The 25,432-nt window shown below is 37.6% G+C and overlaps 2 protein-coding genes across 2 annotated transcripts in view; both read left to right on the forward strand.

Moving 5' to 3' along the window:
* The window catches only part of LOC147527366 (uncharacterized), a 162,685-nt gene that overhangs the window by 34,571 nt on the left and 102,682 nt on the right, over positions 1-25,432 (forward strand). The gene's annotated exons all lie outside the window — the stretch shown is intronic.
* Positions 1-25,432, forward strand: part of FOXK2 (forkhead box K2) — a 47,885-nt gene that overhangs the window by 13,446 nt on the left and 9,007 nt on the right. The window contains exons 2-4 of the mRNA XM_086624014.1: positions 19,635-19,829; positions 22,547-22,694; positions 23,127-23,273. Of these exons, the coding sequence (XP_086480140.1) occupies positions 19,635-19,829; positions 22,547-22,694; positions 23,127-23,273 (490 nt within the window). The remainder of the gene's footprint in view (positions 1-19,634; positions 19,830-22,546; positions 22,695-23,126; positions 23,274-25,432) is intronic.

Genomic DNA, 25,432 nt, shown 5'->3' on the forward strand with positions numbered 1-25,432 from the left:
GCTATAAATAAGTTTGGTCTGCTGTGGGCTAGTAAGTGCCCAAGATTCTTATGTGAAGTTATTCACTATTATCTAAGGTTATCAGCAAAAGGGGTGTTTTTAAGCCTTTAAACAATTAAAGAAACATGCAAACCATGAAAAAAAAAAAAAGAGGTAAAAGAAGCATGTGAATGTAAATCAGCCCTCAATCAGAAGGATAAAACACAATTCTGTAAGAGTTTTAAGATGGGGTTAGTATTGTAAAGTTATTTTGGCTTAGTAGTTGCTGAAGAAAACTGAAGAAAAGTGCTCATATTTGTGAAAAAAAACCTGCTCATATTTGTGAAGATGTTACTCATATTTGTGTATGCGTGTTCTTTGTATTAGCTGGAATGTAGCTGAGAAGCGTGCCATAAAATAATTGAACTTCATGTGAAAAGCTTAAAAGCATGGTTATATGGAATATAAAATAACCATAATGTGAGAGAGTGTGATTTTGACTACTTGGAGAAACAACAGGACAGTGGACAGGGAGAAGAGACTGAGGAAGGTGTTTCTGAGGAATCAAATTTGGTAGTTTAATGAGAAATGTTGATTGTAAAAATTAGGCTTTTCTAAGGTTTTTGAAATTAAAAAACCCAAACCTGCAGTTGTGGAAATGAACAGGGGAGATGGCAATGTAGAAATGTGTTGCCCAAGTCTGTTTTTGTTTAGGGAGACTTGAGAAGGCAGGATGTGTTCTTGGTCGTTTTCATAATACTTTGATTCTGTTCTTGATGTGTTTGCATCCCTTGTCTCCGAGGTAAACTATTGTGTCTGCAGCTTTTTCTTTTTGCAACATTTGATATTAGTAGGGTCAGGTGGTTTTCTTGTTTTTCCAGTTAAATTTCTGATCTTGGCAGTCTGAGTAGTTTAGAGTTAATTACTTCCAGATAAATATAGGTAAGTACCAGGGGGGTTGGGTGCCTGTTGCAGTGACATTGCATTTCAACTTGGAGATCCCTGGGCTCTGATTAAGGAAGTGTTGGTTGCTGAATGTGTTATGCTAATACAGTTTTGTCCTACTTATCACTGTTTTGTCTTTGGGGTAGCTGCTTGTTCAAACAGTCGGCAAGAGATTGAAAGAAGAAAATGTATATGACTGCCTTGTGTTTTTTATAGGGACATTTTGTGGTGAATAAATTGCTGACTGAGAACACACTGACAGTGTCTGATACAGAGAGTGCAAGAAGTTGGGCTGATAAAGTTCTTCACTGAGTGAAGGAGACTTTTATTTTTAAATCTGAAAGGTCCTCTGATACTTGTATTGTGATGGTTCACACCATCTTTAAGTCATTAGAATAACCCTCTTAAAGATTTTTCTAAATGGAGACAGGATTTGACTTGTGCAGGTAATGATTTAATACAAAAATATAAAGGAAAGAGAAATCGCTCTAAGGGATTCAAAATTAAAATACTACAAGTTGGGTATTTAAAAGAAAGTAAATAGATCTAATTGTAGCCACTGGTTTGAATGCAGAAAGGGTTGATACACTCAGAGTTCAGCATGCAGTAGTGAGGTGATGATCCATTCTCAAACGATCTCTATGTGTCAGCTCTGGTGGTGACTTTCTTGGTGTAACTTTCTCAGAAGAGGAAATGACTGTAGAGTGGGGAGGCAGACCTGCTGTATTTGAAGTTGCGTGTTTGAACTCCAGCTGAATTTGTTTTTTTCCCCGTGTTTTGGAGCCTTAAAACTACACCATTGCATTTAATTGTCATCTAGGCAGTGGTCTGCATCGTGTTATATATATTGCTGTGTTTGAGACTGTGAATGTGTAGAGAAGTTGTGAACAACTGCAAAGAGCGTTTCTGTTGTGAAGTTTAAGCGTATCCACCTATAATCTGTAGCATGGACCCAAGCACGAAGTTGCCTCTCAGAATCACCGATACTGCAATAGTAATTTTATATCATCTTACATAAATTGTGTCTACTGGTTTTAAAAGTTGCTTCACACTCTACTACTGGTTATATTTAATATAAGCTCTTCAAATGAGTTAGTGCCAAGCAAAGCATTGTTTGGAGTATGGAGAAATAACCTGCAAGCCAAAATTAGCATGTATTCATTTTGAGTGGTGTGTGTTTCATCAGGGCTGCCCAGATCATGTCGTCCCTGAAGGCAGCGCATTTCAAATTTAAATGTTTAAGCTATTACAACATGGAACATGCTGTGGTGCCAGTAACATACGCTGAACATATGACCAGCACATGCCCCCTTCTCAGTGTTGTCCATGAATTATTTAGTTTGTGTTCCAAGCTGTTTATTTTTGATTTTTTTCCCCTCTGTCAGTGTCAAGCACTGAGCCTTTTGTTGCCTTTTTTTTTTTCCTCCTTCTTTTCTACCGTTTCTATTGATTCTGTATTTCTAAAATTTTCTGCTGTGTTTACGACCACGACCACCTCTATTTTGTGCTGGTTCTTTCAGGATGCAGTCCTTGGTATCTCATGTGGTAGTGTCATTGAAACTGTGGAGACTAGTCTGATTATTTTCAGCTTGAAATGGAGTGATAAAATGACCTTATACTTAATCTTTTGGGACTTGGTCTATATTCATTAGTTAGCTGTGATACCTCTTTGTGTAAATTTTTTACCATTATGTTTAACATCTGTGACATGACAGGTTTTTTCCCTCATCCCTTGTCATGTTTGGTTAGATAAATGGTGTTAAACACACGCTCAATAGGCCCGTTCTGATCTTTAAAGCCATTTCTGATCACAGCTCAGGTTCACAGACTGCTTGTGACTCTCTGTGCTGTGGATTCTGGTGGAAAACATCTTGAGTAAGTGCTCACCCAGACTGACAGTCTGGGGAGTACTGGGGAGCAACAATAAATAAATCTTTAATGTCCATACCAATATATTGCATCTTTGCAGCGCGTTTTATAACATTTTAGAGAGTATTACCTCTCTGATGGGGTAAGGCTTGGTGCGGAATTAATTTGACTTGAGCTTTTCAGAATGCATCACCTCTGCTTATTTGTGTGCGCTGTACTTAACATGTGTAACATTGCATACTACTTTGTATAGATTGTTCTCTTAAATTCGGTTTTCTCCTGAAAGTGCATTGAGTTTTAAAGGATACACTGTAAAGAAGGCTTTTGTTTCTCATGTTAAGTATATTGGTAAACTTTGTTTTTCAAGCATTTGCAGTAATTGAAAGTATCTTTCTCATTGTTCCTGTTTTTAAAAGGGACTTTTTTTTAATCTTCACATTAGATTTATGCAGTAGTACAGTTTTATTACAACATGAACAGCACTTCCATCTCTTTGTTTTAAGCATACATGTATATAAGATTCAGGCTGTGAAGATAAACTGTAACGAACCCTTTCGTTTCAAGGTTAGTTAAAATGACTGGGAGTTCGAGCTGAAAGAACCATCCTGTTCTGTCCTGTGTGTCAGCTCTGCATTCACATGGTGTGCTCAAGTCAGATTAGTTTACTCGTAGGCCTGGAAAACAATCCTTTGGAAGAGGAGGATAGAGACAGGCTCAGGATTAGTTTTCTGTCAAGTCAGAAGTGCAGTTTTTTCCATTACCAGATGGGAAGAAATGACTAAGATTGATGTGTCTTCACAGTATCTGGTGTAGCAGTTTTATTAGCATTTTAGCCGATGTAAAGCTTCTGTGCCTGAAAGGTTTTGGTGTTCTTTCCAATTCCTGATCCTGGTTCTCTTGGTCCAGCCGCCCCCTTACACTGGCTCTGGCACCACTAGGGTCCCTTGTTAGCCAGTTCTCTCACTGGCCACAGAGAATACTATTTTCCTCATAAAAATTTTGTTTTGCTGGGTTGGTTGGTGCTGCATTGCTGAACTGTATCAGCTCACTGAGAGGCCTAATAAGCCGGACACTTAGCAAAGAAGTCCCTGGCCTCCTACTCCACAAGCAAAAGAGCTACATGATGTTTCTGGACACTACTTCTGTAAGGAGTGTAGGTTCATAGTCAAAGATGCTATCCATATACCTCAGAAGAAGAAGGAAAAAAAAAAAAAGTAAGTAAAAGATGACCACTGTGGACAATGAAGTTGGACTGGAAAAGAAACAAAACTGTGCTCGTGCTATTTTTAGTAGTTTCCAAAACGCTCCTATGATTGATGGGCCTCACTTTGTGCTTCGCCACAGAAATATCTTCGAACACAGATATTCGATGGCTACTTTCTGGTAGTGTCTGTTAAGCTTTGTGTTTTGTTCTTCGAGCAGTGATAAAAGAGTTTAAAGGTTTCCTATCGCATTTCAAGCTTTCTGTGTCAGACGATGGTGTCCTGTCTCACTGCCTTTACCGTTCTTTCGGAAGAGTCACTCATTCTTGTGACAGTTTCGTATAAACTGACTTGTTTTCTCAGGAGAGAGAGCAGAACTGATTGTAAAATATAATTTTGTAACTGCACTAATTAGTGCTCCTAAGGTCTTCGTGATCTGATTCCCAATGGTCATTAAAGGTGTGATAGTTTGAAAATACCTAGTGAACCTTTTGACTCTTTCTGAAAATCATGACAAAAAAATTTGTGCATTAAAGTTAACGTTTAATGAGAAACTTGACATGTGGGGAAAAAATCTTGGTTATTTCGTTTTTTTTGGGAGAAGTGTTAAAAACCATAGTTTTATACAGATTGCTTTTAATCATCTAAGGTGTCTGTTATCTGGGGTTTTAGCTTTTCTGACTTAAAGCCTGTACATTGTTCTCTATATACTGGAAAAGTGTACATGTCATTAGAGTACAGGATAAGGTCATGCCCTCTGGAATTGTTAAAATGTCTCTTAAATCTTCATATGTTAATCTTTCTTATCTTCTTTATTTCTGCTTTGATTTTTTTTTAATAGAATTGAAAAACAGAAATATTAGTTTTTTACTTTTCCAGATGGGTGTTTCTAAGGTCATAAAATAACCTGATGTATGAGTTGAAAATTAGGGAAATGGACTCCAAATATGTAGTAGTATTTGTTGCTACTTCTATATTTATGATAACCTTAACTTAGGGGCCACCTTGGGCATTATGGTAAACGCCACATTTTAATGGTGCTTCCTGTACTAAAATGTGAATTTAACAAAAAAACTTTTATTCTGAGAATTTTTTCTTTTTTTTTGTTATCGAAGGAAGTATAGTATAATGCCATACTCATATATGGAAATTAGGAAATGCTTTCTGTAGCAGGGATTAACATTTCATTTCAACATAATACATCTTTCTGAAAATCGGAATCTTTTGAATATTGGTTGGTTTTCAAGTCTAAATAGAAACATGTTAATTTAAGTACTGTGAAAATTAGTGTTTGCAGTTCTTTTTTTATGCAGTAGTGTATGCATGGAACTCGTTTGCATCTTTTCAGCTTTGCCATACAAGTGGATTCTGCAGTGGAATTTTGAAGAAATCACATGACCAATGAAATTGTTCTTAAAAATGCAATCCTACATCCAAATTTTGCTACAGAAATTTATGATTTTATATCAATCAATATTTGTGCGTGACAGAAATGAAATAGTAACAGCAAGTGGCCTCCTGATATAGGTAAGGTCCAGCAGGCAGACATGTGGGGAAGGGAAGGTGGAGAGTTTTTAGCCATAATTTGAGGGGTTTTTATATGACAGTTTTGACAGCCCCATTCAGGGAAGAATGATGCTCAGTTGATAAGCTGGGGAAGCCTGACTTGAACAAATGTCACTTTCCTTTTGAGGAGGGTGAAAGTAAGACATATTGCATTATATATCTCTATCTATCTCTAGGAAAGCTTTGCAAATTTCCTCATCAAGAGAAGTTTAATTGAGCAGTCAAGCAGAATATTATTCCTCTGTGTAGCTGTACAAGAACCTCTTTGAAGTCCATTGCAACTTTCTTTTTTTTGGCATTTCAAAGCATTTTATAAACTTAACTATATCAATTTGGCTGCACAAGAGGAAGAGAAGACTGGACTCAACATTAATTTTTATTCTGTGTCAGTTACTACCTACAGAGTTTGTTTGGCTGTAGCATATCTTGAACGGAAGGACCAGAGTTTAAAGCGGAGCAATGATGTATAGTGAAATAGTGTGTTATGTACTGGGACCAGTTTTTTCCATTTTGATCTTCTGTTTTTAGAAAAATTAATGGCCTGGAAAAGCTAAATCACAGAATAATAGTAAAAAAAAAAAGGTCTGGAATTTGAAGCTAAACCAAAAGAAACCATTCTCAAGACATGGCTGGTTTAGTATCAGAAAACCTTGGATTGTCTTTGGTTTACACAACCAAACTATGTGGTTTTGTTGTTACTGTCCCATTGTATTCTTCGTTGTACTGGGTGGATCCAGTTATTGTGAACTCTGCCACCTGTCTGTAGGACTGCCATTAAAGTTGAATAGTGTACAGCAGTATTATTTAAATAGGACAAGAAATAAAAAGAAAAGTGAAGATACTACTTGCCATAAATTTCCCTCTCCTAAACAGTTTAGTTATTGCAAAAAAAAAAAAAAAATTAGTAATCTGGCTTCTTTTGCCTAGTGAAAGTTTTTGCAATTTCATTATATTGTATGGGGCAATGTAGGAGTATGATTAATTAAAAATAGCAGATATAACCTAGATAAGTGAAATTGAAGTAATTCCTTCAATATTGCAAATGGGTAGGACTTCATCTTTCCTTTTGCACCTCTCCCTGTGTGTTGCTGAGACACTTGCAGGTTCTTCTGCTCTGGTACAAGTAACAGACATGAAACAGGTAACATTTTTAGTAGCCTGACAACTATTAGTCACCTTGAATGAGGAGCTCTTATTTATTACTAAAGCTTACATAAAGGAAAGCAAATAAGGAGATATTTTTCAGTTTTTAGGATATAAGCTTTAGCTTTTTCTGCTTTATTTTTGGTTTGTTTTTTTTTTTAAATCACTTGAAATATAGACTTGATTTTTTTTTGTTTGTTTGATAAAGGAATAAAAATCCTGCCTGTAATAGATACACAGGAAATGAAGTCTTTGTAGCTTAACATCTTCAAATTCTTCAGTATAGAACCATAGATTTTAATTAGAATGTATGCATTTAGTGTGCATTTTTCATGGTGTAACAGTAAAGGACTAGTGAAATGAAAGTTCCTTCAGCTCAGTTTGGCAGGATCTGATACATTGCTTACGATGTATATGCACGGTTTACTTCTTGCCATGTCGGCTTCACAGCAGCTACTTTTTTGCTCCTTAAGCAGCTACTCCTGTACAGCAAACTCTGAAATACTTCAGTTCTATTTAATAAAATAATCTCCCTTTTACTTAAGATGTGTGTTTCACCTGGTGTTGTGCCTTTTAAAGTGGTTGTACAAGAAGGAAGTCTTAAGGGATGATCCAGTGGTTTAAACAAAGATTGGGTGTTGGGGAGAAATATGTTCTGTTCCCAGCTCTGCTGCACACTTGCCAGAATGACTTGGCCAAGTCACAAATCTGTTTAATCTTTTTTTAAAAATGGGGATAATACTTCATGGGCGGAGGCAGGGAGGATGATGAAATTTCAGTGCTCTTTTCTAGCACTTTTTATCAAAAGCTATGCCTTGCCTTTTAAAATTGATTCTTTGAGTTTTGAAGTGGCTTACTTTGCCTGCACTGCAAACACCCTAGTTCACTCTCTTTCTGACTTTCCTCCCGTCTCCCTGTTTTTGAGGACTATTGGTTCTGGTTTTGCCAACGCTCTAGGCTTTCTTAATGCACTGTTCCTGTGTGAATGCTACTATCCCTGAACTTTGGTGTGCCTAGGAGTGCAGAGAACACTCTGTCTAATGTGTTATGTTGATGTGTGTTGAATACTTACAGAATTGTAGAACCATAGAATGGTTTGGGTTGGAAGGGACCTTCAAGACCATCTAGTTCCAACCCCCCTGCCATGGACAGGGACACCTTTCACTACATCAGGTTGCTCAAGGCCTCATCCAACCTGGCCTTGAACACTTCCAGGGATGGGGCATCCAATACTTCGTGTTTGCTCTGCGTTTCTGTAAGACCTTACAGTAGAAGTGTGTTTATTCAGTTATAGTTGAGACCTTGAAAGTAGGATATATGGGAACATATAAATGCCTTGTTTATTTAATAATACATGATACATAATTGCCATTACTCTGAAAAGTTTTATTCCTGGTGTAGTTTCTCCTATGTGTACGTCTTCGGAGTGGTAGAAGTTTTGTGAGGAATGCTTGACTTAAGTGGTCATAATCCACTCTGTTAACAGCATCTGCAGTCAAAAGACTGGCTTTCCTGATCCAGCTAAAAGGTCCAAAGTTAACCAGACTTTATTCTGTTGAAAAGCCTTGAATATCCACTCTTGTTTACAGAGTTCTGCACTTCCTTTTGTGACTAGTAACTTCTGGAAACTTAGTTCAAATTTGAACCTTTCAAATAGAATAGTTGGAACAGTTGCATAATAAAAACATTTTCTTACGTAGTAGGTGTCATATGCCTTTTAAATTAAGGGGACATGATGGTTTTATTTTACCTTTTTGAAGAGTGATTAGACTGTGAGATGACTTAAACTTACTAAAACATCAGCAAACTCCTACATTTCAGCTAGAGGAGTTTTTTGCTGGGTTAGTAAATTAGCTGGAGATACCAGTGGCTCCTGGTAGCAGGTAAGCGGAGTAACAATGTGGCTGGGAACAGAACTGGTACAGGAGGCAGGGGAGAGCCTGCCCATTTGGCAGTGCAGAGCTGTTACATTGCTGTACGCTGTGAAACCATCCTCAAGATCAAGCTTTTCTTGCTGAGAGCCTGGTTGGTAGCTATGCTTCAGGAATCTTGGCTTCTATTTTTCATTACTTTACTAGATGTCGTTTGGAGTGGGTTTCATTTTGCTTATTACTGGGGTATGTGTGAATGATGCATGTGTCTGCATCTAGGCTCCCTTTAAATTCAGTGAAAAATAGACATCCCCAGACCTGATTTCTCCAAACCAGTTTAGGCTTTTGTCTTCTATGGGATGTATGCCATTAAGTGTCTGTTCATTTCACTCACTATAAGGATAGATGACTAACACAGGTGTAAATTTGCACTTGTAGAAATTAATCCCGTGCTTCATGCTTGCGTGTTCTACCCTTTCCTTCTCTGTATTGTTGTTCCTGTACTGGTACAGTGGCAATAGTTAGCATATATTCTGATGAAGACGTTCATTTAGTCTTATGTTTTTATTCCTGGGCAGATTTCTACTTGTGTGACTGTCTGACTTGTTAAATCATGTCTGTTATTTTTATTCGTTTTATCCTTCTGCACTTTCCTACTGCCCCTTCTAACAGCCCACGGTTTGAGAACTTGGCATGGTCTTAGAAGAATAGCTCAGGAGGAGTGCTTCTTGAGGAATATTTTCCAATAACAATGTGTTTGTTGTAGATTAAATAGTTTCTTTGCTTTGCGGTCTTTCAAAGTCTTTGGATTGGTTTTTGAGTGCTCATAAAAGTGATTAAGAAAAGTAAGTTTGTGTATGCTGTGGAGCAGTCCATGCATATAAAGTTTCTGGAGGGTGTGCACCTTCGCTAGAAGAGCTTTAGGAATCTGCAAATAGAAGAAAAATTGATAACTGGTTTGAACAGACATTCTGCAGAGTAGAGTGGGTTAAAAAAAACAGTCTCATAATATAATATAATATAAAATCTTGATTTCTGTTGAGATGCCCAGCCCAGCAGTATCACCACAGTGAAGCAAGTATGGAATCACCCTTGGACATCAAACAGCTTTAGGTAGGTAATTGTGAAATGTAATTAATGCCCATAGCTTTTTGAGAGGAGTCTGAAAAAGTCTGTTCTTTGGCCAAACAGACAGATTTAAGGAGGAAACTAAACACTGCTGTCTACTCAGAGTTGGTAGGAAGCAGTTTTTGTCACTCTTCAATGGCCTGAGTTAGTCATGGATTTCTGTGTGAAATAAGGGACTGTTCTGCTCCTGGAAGCAGAGTTCTGTCTTGAAAAGTCCATCTAAAATAGACTTTGCTTCCTTGATTCAGGAGTAATCTTTTTTTTCCTGTGCAGCCTCGCCTCTATGGGTAGCTGTTCTTTTGGTAGTGATTGTGGCGTTTTGGCATAATTTTGCAATAGAATGCACGTCTCCGATGAGGTAATAAATGAACTCTTTTGTTAACCGAAGTAATGTGTGAGTCATAAGTGCTCTTTTATGATGATGCTTGCGTCAAAACGCATCATGACAGCACTCGTTCACTGTACTTCCCCCTACTGTTTTAATTGAAAGGGACAGTGAAATGCCAAGTGCTGTGAGTTGGGCTCTAAGCGGTTTGGTTTGCTGATAACTTTTTATTTATCACTGAATAATGCTGTTATAACTTCGGTGTTTTCGTATGAACTGTTGCATCATGAGTACCCTGCAGCTGAGGGTGGAATGCCCGGCGTCTCTGTAACTCGCTAGTTTGGTAATAAAGGATATAGTGGTTTTGGTTTGTCCGCTTCAGCTCCGCTGCCATTGTAAATTGTGTGCTTTAGGAGGAGTTTTTGAGTGGTATTTACTGGCATGGTGAAAGTTTGAGCTTGCATGTTGGATAATAGGAAACCATTGTTAAATGCAGTTATCTGGAAGGAAGAAAAAATGATTGATTTTTACTTTCCTGTTGCAAGTGTTTTGTTTCTGTTTTTCAAACAGGAAACTATTGTATTATAGAGTTATGTATGCTCTGTTGGGACTCGAAATAGCCATTTGAAATTTGGCAAAGATAGAGGCACACAGTCTTTTGGACAAATTTTAATTTGTTTTTATTGTTTAGAATGAAATTTAGGGATAGAGACCACACAACCTGACTCTGCATACGGCTTTTGTGTACAGAGATGCTAAATACCCGAAAATGCAGTGTTTCCATAGGCGGAGTTTCTTTTGTATTCACAGGCAGGGGAGCCTCAAATTCCAGAGGCATTACATGAGCAGTTTTAATGAATTAGTGTCTGGTTTTCCTGCAGCAGATGTGACAAGCAGCTTTATAAGCTGCTTCCCATCGATCGCTGTTTTCCAGCTCTTTTGTGTCTTTCTTTTGCTTAGAGAAAAGCAGCGAAGAGCTTGGTTTCTACAGTAACTGCTGCCTACATTCTTGCCTGCAGGCCAATGGCTTTCTCGGTTCCTGCAGCCTGCGCAGGGCTACTGTATTGAATTTCTTTAGGTTTTGTTGTGTGGTGGTTTTTTTTTGGTTTTTTTTTGTTCTTGCTGGTTTAAATATTTTGCCCTTTAAGGAAAGAGGAGAATGCAATGGGAATATGTGATTTTTAAGATATTTATTTTTAATTAACTGTAGAACATTTCCGTGACTAGGATAACCTGAATGTTTTTGCTGCTGATCAATACCAGTGTTCGTGTGGTTGGTATAGAAAGAAAATGAAACGTCTGGCTGCTAAAACAAGTACCTTTGGAAATCTGTAATAGCACTTTCGTCAGTGCTTGTTTATGTAGCGTAATAACGCAGGGGAGGGGTGAGATCAGCTTTTGAGTTGTTAATAGAATCATTTACGTTTTCAGCAAAATTTACTATAGTTGAATAACTTCAGGAGGGTCTTTTTCAGTCTCGACTTTTAAATGTCCTTAGCTTGTTGTGATCACAGGGTTAAAAAAGCATTGTTGCTTAGGAAGTTAGCTTTCTAAGTGGGAAAGAAGACTTGAACACAAACAAGAACATGTGTTTATTACTCAGTTTGTAGTTGCTGCTCGTGGTTCAGGAATGTTCCTGTTGTCGTCATCAGTACTCTGTTGTCATAGGATCATTTTTTGACACAGACAGACTTGTTCCAGATCCTTCTGAACGTGGGTTAACGCCATTCCTGTAATGAATACCAACGACTTTGCATACTTGTTATGTGTTTGCTAAAACGTGAGCAGGGAAATATGTAACTTGGGTTTCTTAGGAGGGAGCCCTTAATTTACAACTAGATCATATTTCCAGCTTTTGCTTAGAATTTGGTAGAAGTGTTTTATTGGCCAGCTTCAGCAATATTTTATCACTTCTGATGATGCATAAATCTTTGCTTTTGAATCTGAGGACATCTGAGTGTATAGATACATGATTGATCTTTTTCTTCAGGATATTTTTTGGTACTGCTTTATGTCACTGTATAGACAGTGATAGCACACCTGAAAAACCACACAAATACTTATGAAAAGCATGCCCAGTGCTCAGAATAAAAAGTCTCATTACTGGTTTAAAAATTTGAGAGTGTTTTGTTCCTTATGGTTTCGGAGGTTTCAGCTTGCTGTAGAGCCCTCACGTTTTCTGTTTGTGGAGGACATGCTTTGCAGCTATTGATCTTTGCTCAACAGAAATTGATTGCAAAGGATAGAGGGAATTAAAGGAAACACACAGGAGGTCACAGTTTGCTCCCCAGAGGAAAAAGCTATCACTTTTTAAAGGGCAGTTGCTTTTTGGGTAACCTCTAGAAGTGTACAGACTAGTGATGGCCAAACATAATTGAATGTAAATTTATGATAAATTGGCCAAATCAAGGCTTAGTTTAAAACTGTGGAGGCAAGGAGGGGGAAGAATCCATCCTAACACAATGGTGTATGTGTACGAGTACTTGTGGGAAGTGATGCTCTGTTCCTGCTGGGGTAGTTTCTCACGTTGCTGCATGGGGTGTGGTCAACTACAAGCAGAAGAGCATTGAAAACTTCCTTTTTAAAAAGCTAGTAGAGGAAATAGGCTTTATGATTCTCTAATATAAATTTTAGAAGTAATTTTTTATTATTTTATTTTTTCCAAGTAATTAGAGAAAAGTGGATACTCCTTTCTTCTATTACCAGCAGTACAGAAAGTTTTACAAATGTAATGTTAAAGCTAAAATTTCTCCTGGGACCACAAGGTTATACTTCATGGAGATGAACAAGCTGCTATATGAAATGTTACCTGTAGAGAAATTTCTGAATTTGGACAATAAGAAAATAATTATAATCTAATTAATACTATAGCGTACTGGATCACCCTTTTTCAGTGTATCCATTATAAAATTTCCTATACTCTTAGGATCTTTCTTATTATGAGTAAATTTTACAGCAACACTTTTTAATGTAATCCTAGAAAAGACTTTGCAAAACAAATCTCTGAACAGTTATTTGTATTTAAAGAGTCAAGGAGGAGCTTACTACAAAAAAATGTGATTTTTTTTTTTCCAATGACCTATACTTTATTAGTAGTCATTTAGTGCTGGGAGTTGTCAGATGGCGATTTAATATTGTGACTATTTGAATAGATTTACCTTCATTATTAGTTTGGAAACCCAGATTTTGAACTGTTGAGTGCTTTAAGATTATCCTAAAATTTTGACTCTGCTTTGAAGCGCAATTTATCGTTTTAATAAGTTTTGGTATTTTTGATTCTGTTTAGGTCTAAAGATGATGATTCTGTTCTAGAAGTGAACTGTAGTATTGACTTGCAGTTCAGTTAAACACAGCCCAAAGTCTTAAAAAAAAATCCTGGGTGCGAATAATTTAGTATGCTTGCTCTTGGTGTTGAACAATCAGAAACCTTTTGGTGTAAAATTCAGAAGAGGAAGTTAAAAAATGCAATTCTGTTTCTTTTGGAGAAGGATAGACTGAGTGAAGCAGCCACTTTCTCCTTGGTAGGAGAATTGTTGCTTTTCTCCAAGTTAACAGAAGTTATTTCTTTCAGGTATCTCCAAGACATGGATTTGTGTCTCTTCTCACAGGTCTCCTAGTGTGAATGTGTCAGTTTGGTCTGTGAGGGGAACCAAGCTCAGCTCTTCCTTTAGAGACGCACCTTCTTCTCATGACATGAGAGCACGATACACAGACTTTGCGAAGGCTGAAATTATATGTAATTATACTTTAACTTTTTGAGCTTTTTTTACTTCCATGGTATATCTATTTGGTTTTGTAAAGACTCGTCTTTTAAGCCTTGCATTTGAAAATTGATTACAAAACCAATAGCTCGATCTAGTTCAATTTATAATTAATATCCTAATAATCAATTGTGATGAAATCAATAATAAATGAAGCAGCAGATGGAGAAAAGATGAAACTGTGGTCCTTGTTCTTTCGTATGGAAATTTACCCATCAGCAGGAAGTCATACAAATTGTAATTTCCCAGTACTGTGTATGGATGCTTGAATGCTGCCCTGTTTTGACATGCTGGTCTTAGATTTCATTTATGGATGTTACGTGCGATGGTGCAGAGGAAGTGGTACCCTTGTGTGGCTTTCTCACCTGGTAGAATTGGGGTCAGTGCTGTTGTTCATCAGTGACCTGGCATATGGGACAGAGTGTACCCATTGCAGGCCACAGATAATGCCGAATTGGGAGTGGGGAATGGTCAGTACGCTGAAGGGCAGGGCTGGCATCTGGACAGACACTGACAAGCTGGAGGAACAGACTGGCAGGAACCTTGTGAAGCTCAGCAAAGATAAATGTAAAATCCTGTGTCTGGGGTGAGTAGAGGCTTGGGAATGACTGACTGGGAGGAGGAGCTCTGTAGAGGAGGACTTGGGGGGTCCTGGGGGAGAGGAGGTCATTTGTGTTTCAGCAGTGCACCCTGGTGAGAATGGAGCCTGGCCTCATACTGGGCATTAATGGTGTCTGCGTTTGGGCCCTCCATACAGACAAAGCTAACAACAAGCTGGAGAGGTGAGCAGAGGGCTGCTGAGAAGCTTTGGGATCTGGCACATACAGCATATGAGGAGAGGCTAAAAGACCTCGGTGGTGGGGTTTTTTGTTTGGTTGGTTAGTTTTTGTTTGGGGTTTTTTTGGCTTGAGAAGCCCAATGGTGGATCTAATTGCAGTCTTGCCCTGCCTAAAGGGCGTTACAGAAAAGATGGAGCCAGGCTGTACCGAGAGGCTCACAGTTTCAGGATGAGCAGCTGTCACAAGTTGCAACTAAGGAATTATACCTGGACAAATGAGAAAAACCCTTCGCTGTTCAGTCACTAATTACAGGAATAGATTGCCCAACTGTATCCTTGGAAGGCTTCAAAATTTGATTAGACAGGGCCCTGAGTAACCTGGTCTAACTGGGAAGTTAGCCCTGCTTTGAGCAGGAGATTGGGCTAGAGACCTTCAGAGATCCCTTCCTAACAATTTCTCTGTGGTTCTGGCTGAATGATGTAAAAACCCAATTTTTACTTGACTTTTAAAATACAGTTGAATCAAAAGTGAGCCTGGAAACGTGCACTGTAATATCTTACTGGTGACTTAAACTTCAAAGCGTGCATATCTTCTACCAGAAGTATAAATAATTTAGCTGGCTGTGAGGATTGTTTTTACTGGAGTGATGGAGAAAGACTGTAAGTAGGTAGGTAAGAGGAATCAGAAAAGGGATTGGTTTTAAATTTCCCTTCTAGAGACGGGAGGACATATGTAGAAGTACGGTGAGTTTCATGGGTTTTTGTTAGTTCACCAAACAGAACAGGGGAGAAGGAAACACGAATAGCGTCATCTTAGCCTGCTGTACTGTCAGAGAAAACTTAAGTTGAAAAACGGCTATTTAGTGGTACAGATGTTGTTGAGGTGAGATACACTGTTGCCCATGCTTGTGTTTGAAGTAAAAAAATCGACAAAAGCAATCTCCTGGATCCTGACTGGATTCTTTTTTGTGGGTCTTAGCTTTTTAATGTAAAACATTGAAGCTCTCCTTGGCTCTCAGTAAATCAATAAGAGTTTGAACACTCTCACCGTGTTATTCTTTTAGATCTGTTTAAAATGTAGGGAGATCCTTAGTTAACTGGTGTTCAGTGTCATAGTGTAGAAGAAGTGAACTGTACTGTTGTAACCACCATGACATAGGGGTTGTTAGTGCCGAACCCCTATAAGGTATTTGGATATAAAATCTGGAGGTGCTGATAAAAGAAGAGTAGGATGGCATCGTCTGTCCAATTTCTGTCCTGGTTCTTCGAAACAGAATAATTCAAAGGATACTGAGGCACTGAGCATCATAGCAGGGTTTGCATACAGGGAGGAAATTGAATTCCTACTTCTGTGTTTTGGCTCACCAGATGGAGACAGGACGGAATTCCTTATTCTCCTTCAGATGATATTTTCCTATAGGCAGAATTGCAAGTGTATAATTAGTTTTTCCCTGCAGTACGGACAGAACCGGAAAGGGAAAGTGAGAAAATATTAGAAATACAGATGTGAAAAAACTAGACTTTATGCATTTTCCTACAAGACACTTATCTGGCACCTTACAAAGTTGCCAAACTCTTCAGAGGTAGTGCCTGGATCAGTGCGTCTCTGTTTTGCTGGGGGCTGTAGAGATAGTAAGAATTTTCTAGGGAACAGTTTGAAATGATTTGACGCTTCTTGTCTGTTTTCCAGTAGTCAACCCAGAACGAACTTTTAAAAAAAGAATAATTAGGATCATGAGTTGCATTTTGGTTGTGATGCGTGTGCTGCAGTTTCCTGGACCGCACAGTGTCTGTCCTCCTGTGTGATGCTCTGCAGAAAGCACAACGCAACTACTCGTCATAATCAGAAAACATACAAAATCATTGGAGCATGGGTGCTGTGAATAGTGACTTGAAATAGCGAAAATACAGTGCCGGCGTGTCAGCTAAACAGTGCCATTCATTTTCATCGCTTCGATACCGAACACCCTTTACATCATACAACTGCTTAAACAGGGACATTTTGTAAACATTTGTTTTCAGGAATCTCTTGGGTCAGTCTCAGTGGCTCTTTCTGATTTCCTACTCTGAATGTCCAAGTGGCATCATCCCAGAAAGGAAGAGTGGTAGTTAGCTGAGTATAGAGTGACAGCTTGCAAAACCATTCTCTTTTCTTTCTGTTTTTTTAAGTGGGTTGTATAGATGAGTTTCTTCTATAGCAGCAGGCCTGTGGTAGCACATCATGAAACTATTGTAAACACTTTAAACAGTGAGTAAAATCACATTCAGCTTGCTGTAGACTAAATGTTTGATCAGGTCTCTCCCTCTTGGTGTGCTGTGGTTTTTGTTCAGTTCATTGTGTAACTAAAGAATATGCCCAAACCAACTTGTTTCTGATCAAATTAGAGTATGTTTCTTACTTTGATTTTGGAAGTAAATGTAATACATTTGCATAATGCAACTTATTCAGAAAATCTGTTGGTTAATATACACTCTTTATTCTGCGTTTTGGCTGAATTCCAGGTGTAAAAAAAATATGCTTCCAATAAAAAAACTCTGTTAGCAAATATGAATCAATTCACAGATGTGATCTTTTGATAATATTCAGATGTTTGCATGTTCTAACCAGATAGTGACGTGTAAGTATGTTATGTCTTCCGTAATAACGCCATCCTTTCAAACTCAGTGTGTGAAACGTCGTAAACTGTAGCAGTAACACCTTTAGGTTTTCATATAGTTCCTGACTAAAAGTTCCAAGTTTGTTTGGCACGTTTATAACCTATGCAGTACCTTTGTTAGTCAAAGTTCCTGGGTTTGGGAGTGGGGTTTTTTTTAATTTTTTCTGAACTTGAGCAACATTTGAGAGCACCGTGTCTCCCTGTACTTTGAAATCTGTGCATATCTGAGTAAGCTGCCCTTACCTTTTTTGCAGAAGATGCCCCACAGGGCAGATAATGCCTTAAGGTGGTGCAGTAGTGTAAGAAGAGAGATGTTTAACGTGCATGCTTACACGGGATATCGGAGGGATTGTTGGGTGTACATTTTGTGTTTCCATATTTCTGGTTCTTGTGTCTAAGTTGTGAAGATCTACCTCCTCCCCATCCTTCTCTCACCCAAGTCTAAGTGAATGAGCATCTAAAGCTATGTCCAGTTGTTCCCATATTTTTCTGAAGTTGAAATAAATTTGGTCTGAAAAGCATTAAGTTAAATTTGCAGCTATGCAATAGGCTCATAAAATATATAGAGCAGGTGACTAAAATTTAAACCTGTCTCTATGTCAAACGTTGTTGTTCCCTTTCTCACAGGGATTTTTATTTAATCTTCAGCAAAAAGGATGCATTTGCTAATGTCTTTGCATACACTTGAGCAATAGTGTTGTCATTATTGCTGATTAACTGAAATGTTTAGAAAACATTTTTATTAGCAAAACAGCTGAGACCTCCTTCCGTTGTCACTAAACTGATACAGGCAAAAAATACTTTCTATGGGGAAAAAGCAAAGAAATGAGTTGTTACTGAAGATACTAAAAAAAAAACCAACAAACAAACCCACCCAGAAATTGGTCCATTTAGCTTTTGTACTGAAATGCATGTGCAGTTTTTTGGCATAGATTCTGTTCCTAATTTAGTACATTCGAGCATGTTTCAGAAATAGGTCGGCTGTTAAATTCGGATGTGGTCCGTACTGGGAAGTAAGGCTGAGAGAAAAGGAAGGTCATTGTCGATTCTTTCTCTTTTTCCTGATCCTTGGGTGTGTATTGTAAGGAAAAAGAATCACTGTGATGTGTGTGGCAAGAAACGAAAGTCAAATGCTGTCTTTGTTCTATAAATATCCTTAGAATAATTTTAAGAAATAAAAACCAAAACACAGAGTCAGTGTTTTTAAGTCTACTCCACAGCTTAGTGTTCCTTCCAATTCTTACATCACTTTTATGTTTAATATATTTTTCCAGAGGAATGATCACTTTTGTTTACAGTCTGTATCTTGCATTCATAGCTACGTTTCTAAGGCCTGTTCCAGCATGCTGTTTCCTTTCTTTATAAACCTAGATCTACCCAGAATCACTTAACAAAACCAAAACAAAACATTTTTTAAGGTTTGTTTCTTGGTATTGTGTCAGTGGAAAGTCTTTTTCATCATGTGGAAGAGGTGTGTAAATATAATTGTGGATTTAGCGCTGAGCGTAGTCTTAACAGCTTAAGAAAGAGGAGATAGTAAAATTATTTGAACTGTATTTTTATAGATGTTTTTGTTGAGAGAAAATTAAGTTTCTTTTTTGCTCAATCTGTTTGTTTACTGATAAGTTATAAATAGCCTGTTCTGTTTATTGGGTTAACTTCTAAATGCTATAGAGATGTAGAAAGGAAAATGCTCAAAGGTGCATTCATTTTATTTTTTTTTCCAAAATTTGAAACAATTGCACATTGTTAATATATCATTAGTATTTAAATTTGGGTGTACAATCTCTGGTAATTTATGAAAATGGGAAATTTATTGAAATTGTCTCTTCAACTCTGAAAAAAGATATTTCAATGTAGTACTACAACAGCAATATAATCTGTAAATGATCAGAATTAGGATCGATATGTGTTTAATGAGTATTTTAAGAGAAAATAAACCAAATCTTTTAGTTATATCAGTCTATGAAACTGAGTAGACCTCAAGTTGGCCAACATTTATGCTCCTGATTAATTTTGATATCATAGACCTACTTGTTCATTTGCCGAAGCAGTTCTTTGGCATCATAAAATAATAGCCTTTTGTCTTCAGAATAGTACTTCTTTTAGGGATAGTTGCAAGATCAGGTTGAAACTCAAGAAATTTAGAGACGGCACATAAACTGCCCTTGTTACAAAGAATTGCATTTGCTTATATTTCTTTTAAAGTTTTTAAATTTTAAAGTTACTTGGGGGGTCTTTTTCTGCTCACATTGATCTTTCCGTATGATCAATAAAATCAAGATGGTTACGGGTAACTACGTAAGATAACTGTACCTTTTTATTTATAAATAAGGTGATACGTGCAATTGTGCAGAAAGTCTCACATTCTGTAAACAAGTGGCTTATATATTTGTTTTCTACCTTTCAGCTGTACTTTCAGGTTTCCCAGCACAAACATCAAGATAACATTCACAGCCCTGTCCAATGAAAAGAGAGAAAAACAGGAGGCCCCGGAGTCCCCAGTGAAGCCAGTGCAACCCCAGATCTCTCCCTTAACAATAAACATTCCAGACAACATGGCTCACCTGATCAGCCCTCTCCCTTCTCCCACAGGAACTATCAGGTATTTAAACCCTGCGGACTGGGTATGGGGCAATGTAGAGTGACAGACTCCAGACCACTTCATAATTCATTTTAAATACTTTGCTTTTTTGATAAAAAGTTTAGTTGACAGCATTACCTGTCTTGGAGAAAGCCAGTGTTCTGCTCACTAATAGCATAGTTGCATGAACAGTCTTTAATATTCCAATTCAGTACGATAAATGTGTAGCAGTTTGCTCAGGAGCCTGGCATTCTTGGAACAGCAAAGGAGCACAGCTTTTTCTTGCATTCCAGGTGATGTAGATTGCTTTTTATTCTTGCGTGCTTATGTAAACAAGATGTCTAAATTGACTATTTGTAGACATTCTGATAGTCGCTGTCCCCCTGAAACTTATCATTGGAAAAAATGGGTTTTGGTTGTCTTTACTGTGGAAAATACACTGATCTCTTACTCCAGAAGATTTCTTATTGATTAATCATTGCTGAAAGTAAACAGATGTAAGATGTGGAGTTTAGTGTAAGGAAGTCTGCTGCAGGGGAGGTAATCTCGTTTTCTTACTGCTGCTTAATTTGGTAATTGTAGCCATTTTCCAACTTGTTATTTGGTACCAAACTCAAACATAAGCAAACTGTCTTCACAAGCTGGTAAAATTAGTTTAGATACAATTTTTTAAATTCATAGAAAGTTCAAGAGCAGAAATTTTAAAGGCACTGAAAGTTGTGTTTCAAAGTCACATACATGCTTTTTGATAGTTTTTGCTTCCTCTATCATTTCCTGTACCTTCACTTGAGTGAAGGACTGTTGATGCTTGATTTTTAAAAATGTAGATCTTGTTAATGAAATTTGAATGTAAGGATAATTGACTTCTTTCATGCTTGTCAAGATCTTGATCTCAATATTGTAGTGCTTAATGAGATCTATATAAATGGTGGAAGCAGAGAGAAAAGAGATCTAGATTCGACTGTATAACAGGTTTGCTTTCTTATTAAAATTCAGGGAAAACATGTCTTGCCCAAGAAATGACAGAACAGTTCATAAATATTTCAGATAATATCACATATAGCACCACAGTCTTTGCCTCACTGTGAATTTTGTAATTCTCTTCAGGGCTTTCAAGCACCTGTTGAGTATAGTTTATTCAAAAAAAAAAAAAAGAAAAGACACGGCAGTTTTGTGTCTATTTTGAGAGCAAAGCTTGACAGTTTCTCTTCAAATCATCCTGTTTTGTAGAAGACTTGTAAACTTGCTTTGATTAGACCATATGTGTCGCTTTGTCAATAGATTCTAAAGTGAGCACAGTAGAGGGATGTTGTCGTTGATCTGTGAAAACATAGAACAGCAGTGACCTATATTTAAAAAAATAAATTACATGCATGTTTTGGCTCTAATCAAGGATTCTTCCATACAGCACTTAAAAAATCCAATCTCCCTTGTATAACGTATCACTAGTAGCAACTTGCTGGTGGATTTCTTGGGATGTGAAACTCAAAGAATGTTTTTTATATATATTGCCCAATCTACAGTGCCTGCCTTGTTTCTGTACACAAAAAAGGGAGGTAGCAAAAAAACTTGAGTGTTTGGACAGACAAACAGAACTTGGAAAATGTAGATTTGTTAAAGCTCTATTGCATAAATCTAAATAACATTCTCTAGCTTTATTGGTTACTTGTTGTTTTGAACCATGGATTCAAGTGAGGTTAACAATTGTCTTTGAAGATAAGGCTGGTTCTGGGGGGCAGCAGGCTTTGTCATTCTGATTTTTAGTTAACTCTTTTGGAATTCCTGAGGACTGTGTTGAAATCAGTTACAGTGTGAATTGCTGAGAACTATGTGTCTTTGTAGAGAGCTGCCAAAATTTTTTTGGGGGAAGGGGACAGACATCACCCACTGGCTGTCTCTTTCCTGTTGGCTAAATGGAAATTGTGCAGCTGTGATTCCTGTGGACTGTGCAAGGCAGGGGGACAACTGTTAGAAAGATGTTACAGTGAACTTGTTTGTAATTTTATCTTTGTTTTTCTGGGATGAATAGCAAAATGTGAGCTATCAAGAGCCACTGATTTCATTTGTTTGACACTATCTTTTGCTTCATAGCAGTGTATCTGCTCTGTTGGCCTCATACAGCATGAAATTAGATGAGTCACTGCTGATGCATCCCATTTATAGATAAGTTTTTGATTCTTATACATACGTATGCGTATGTATGTGCACATACCTGTAAACACTTAAAATAATGTTGGTTTTGATGTAAATGAGAATCAGAACTTTTTTCCTCACTGCTTGCTGTGTTTTTTCAAATGTGCAAAATACTGCACAGGAGAGATGATCTTTTTTGAGCAGACCAGATACAAGCATATGGCAGAAATTTCATGCAAGATGTGTTTCTTGTTTCAGATGAGTGTCCTTAAAATTTGTGGTTGCTTGTGTAGTTGAAGTGGACTTCTCTGTTGGTGAATCTTACCCAAATACAATACAACCTAATAAATCAGTTAATCCTTTTTCCTTTGAGGAGGAAGGCCTGTGCTCCGTTCGACAGGTTTCTTCCTGCAGTGATTTTAATTTCCATGGATGAGTTAGAAAGGCTTGGAAGACGAGGTTATAATGGAAATACTGACAGACCCTTAACTGTAGTCTGGAAGCTCTGGTAGTGGGCTTTTCTGCAATAAGAGCTTTTTGATTAGACATAATGTGGTGATATACTGTATAACAAAATAGTAGGATCTTCTTTTTATGCTCTACAGTGCTGCAAATTCCTGCCCATCCAGCCCCCGTGGTGCAGGCTCTTCAGGGTACAAAATGAGTCGTGTAATACCATCTGACCTACATTTAATGGCTGACAATTCACAGTCGGAAAATGACAAGGAAGCATCCGGTGGAGATAGCCCAAAGGTAAACATGGTCTGAAATCAAACCCAGAAGTTACAGCTTCAGTGGATGTAAGACTTCTAAATTGTGTTTGCTGAAGTATCTGCGCTAAGTCATAGTTTAACATTGCAGACTTCAAAAAAAAATTTGTAGATTTTTGTGATTGGATTTATTTTTGACCTCTCTTCCCTTTGGGGAGGGTCTATATGTATTTTCAGTTATATAGCTGTTTATTGAAAATTCTTCACTGTTGTATGTTTCTCTGAATTTTTTTGTATTATCTTAAAGTCTGCTAATCAGAAGAGCAAAATTGTCTTAGGTTTTCTTTTTGCCTCAAGATTTTGGTTGTCCAGAAGTGCCTTAAATCAAGCTAACTGTGTTTTGTAACTTTTAATTTAGAAGAGGTTGTGTATATCTTTAAAGTTTATTGATGCAGACTTTTCTTTTCTTGTACAGGACGACTCTAAGCCACCTTACTCCTATGCACAGTTAATAGTACAAGCAATTACAATGGCACCTGATAAGCAGCTCACACTAAATGGAATTTATACGCACATAACTAAAAATTATCCATACTACAGGACAGCAGACAAGGGCTGGCAGGTAAACTTGATTTCTGTAATTTTTTTTTCAGTTGTAATACTGGCAGCTAATAAATGATCATAAGAAGTCAATTGGTGAGCCTAACAGCCCTTTGTAAATAGAATTTTTCAAACAAGTGTGGTGTCTTTTTCCTGCTTATAAGTTCTCCAACAAAGTAGGCGATTTACATTATTCTGTATTTGAAACGTTGTTTTATTCATGGAGTGGTATCCTCTAAATCTTTAGGAGGGATACAGATAGGCTTTGGGGAAGGAAAGAATGGTTGGCACTGTGGATTTAAATATCTGTATGCTATCCAGGAATGTAGTTGTGTTCTGTAACTTATAATTGTGTAAACATCCATATTGTTATCTTGAGATAAAACTAAGATATTAAATGTTAGAAGTTCAGTTTTATTTGAAAACAGTGATCTTGACCATGCAATACTGCGAAGGAACAAGTGTCTCTTACCTGTCGTTAGTTTGCAGTATTATGGGCCCTCGTTTATTTGTGCAGTGTAGTCTGTTTGTGAACTTAATTGTTTCTGAACCGAGTTAGGCCAAACCCTTCACTTCTACAGAATTGATTTCTGCTTTCTTTTCACTTTTAAAGGGACCAGCCTCAGCGTTTGCCAGGATGACTAACCCAGTATGAATCAGTCTGGCACAGTCTTTCCAGATACACATAAAGGTTCCATGCCTTTGCTGCTGTTTTTAGTTTCAGCAAGGGACAGAAGAGCACAGTTAGCAGGACTGGCCAGTTCGCCCGTATAACGTTCAGGCTGCACTGTCGATCATGGAGTATCAGTTTCACTGTGGTGCTGCTTAGTACAGGCATGATCTGCAACAGAGGCATGCTCTCAAGTTATTTTCAGGGAAGTAAAATTTGGAGAGACTGGGGGAGGGGACAAGGGAGGAAGCATTAATACTCTACTTGCTGTACGAGTACAAGACTAAAGAATACATGCCTTCTCAGTGGAAGAATAGATTTTTAAATATTAATCACATACTGATTTGTCGTAGGGCCTATATGAAGTTGAATCACTCTTAGAGGCATTCCAAGGTCACTGGGAATGGGACTGTGCCTAGCTTTTTGCTATGGTTTGGCTAGTGAATGGTTTAGCTGTTGTTGTGGCTAGGAAGTCTCTAGGAATTTTGTTTCCCTTTGACAGATAAGCAATGCAGAATCCTGGCTGCAGTCATACTAACAGATCTGATTTAGCAACAAGATTCTGTTATAAAATGTTGGTGTGCTTTTTGCTTCCTGTTCTGAAATACCTTGCATATCTGTGCGTAGAATGCTTCTTTATGTAAGGATCATGGAACCAAACAGGTGCTTACATTGTAGTGCACAGATAAAGAATTCTGCCTTAGAACAGTGTATGTATTTAGATGTATAACACTTCGCAAAACCAGGGTGGTAGACACAGCAGACACTATGTTCTTCAGTAATTAGCACCTGTTCATAAAAGTAATTGGAAAAGCTGAAAATTCGATGCAGTTCAGTCACTAGTCATGTAAAGTACTGCTGTAGCACTAACAGGTGTACCTCGTGTGTGAATAGCTCTGGTAGCTTTTATCCATCAGGTGTTAGATTACAGTTAGGGTGACTTACAGTTGTTTTAAATAGTATTTGAGGCTATATATGCACATATTGCATATGCACAAACATAGAGCACATACATGTGGATAGTATCCAAAGCCTATGCCTCAGTAAGTAGCATTGAGGTATTTATAGCCTTTATTGTGTAAAGGTCTCATTTTTTTGAGGACTTGAAGACTCCTCTTCCTGAACTTATTTTAGCAGGTACTGTTGGATCCACTCTTCTATTCTAGCATATGGAGAAATAAATACAATTTATAAACACGTTCTTGGCATCTTTCTAGTTCTGTTTCAATTTTGGCAGGGAAAACCATTTCTGGTTTCATCAGTTTGCATTTAAGAAACCATACATGGTTATCATTGCTTTAAGTTTTCCAAACTTGCCATCAGGGTCACGAACTCAGACATTTGAGCAGGATTTGCATTTGATTTTGCGAATTTTTGAAGAGCTTTGGTTAACGTAAAGCTTTTCCTCCATTTTTCCCCTGTTCCCCCCCAAATATTTGGACAAGTATGTATGCTTGTCTTCATTTTCTTCTCGTTCAGTGAAAAAATTTAGAGAGATTTGGGGTTTATAT

This window comes from Tauraco erythrolophus, chromosome 20 (assembly GCF_009769465.1).
Source record: "Tauraco erythrolophus isolate bTauEry1 chromosome 20, bTauEry1.pri, whole genome shotgun sequence".
Taxonomy (NCBI): Eukaryota; Metazoa; Chordata; class Aves; order Musophagiformes; family Musophagidae; genus Tauraco; species Tauraco erythrolophus.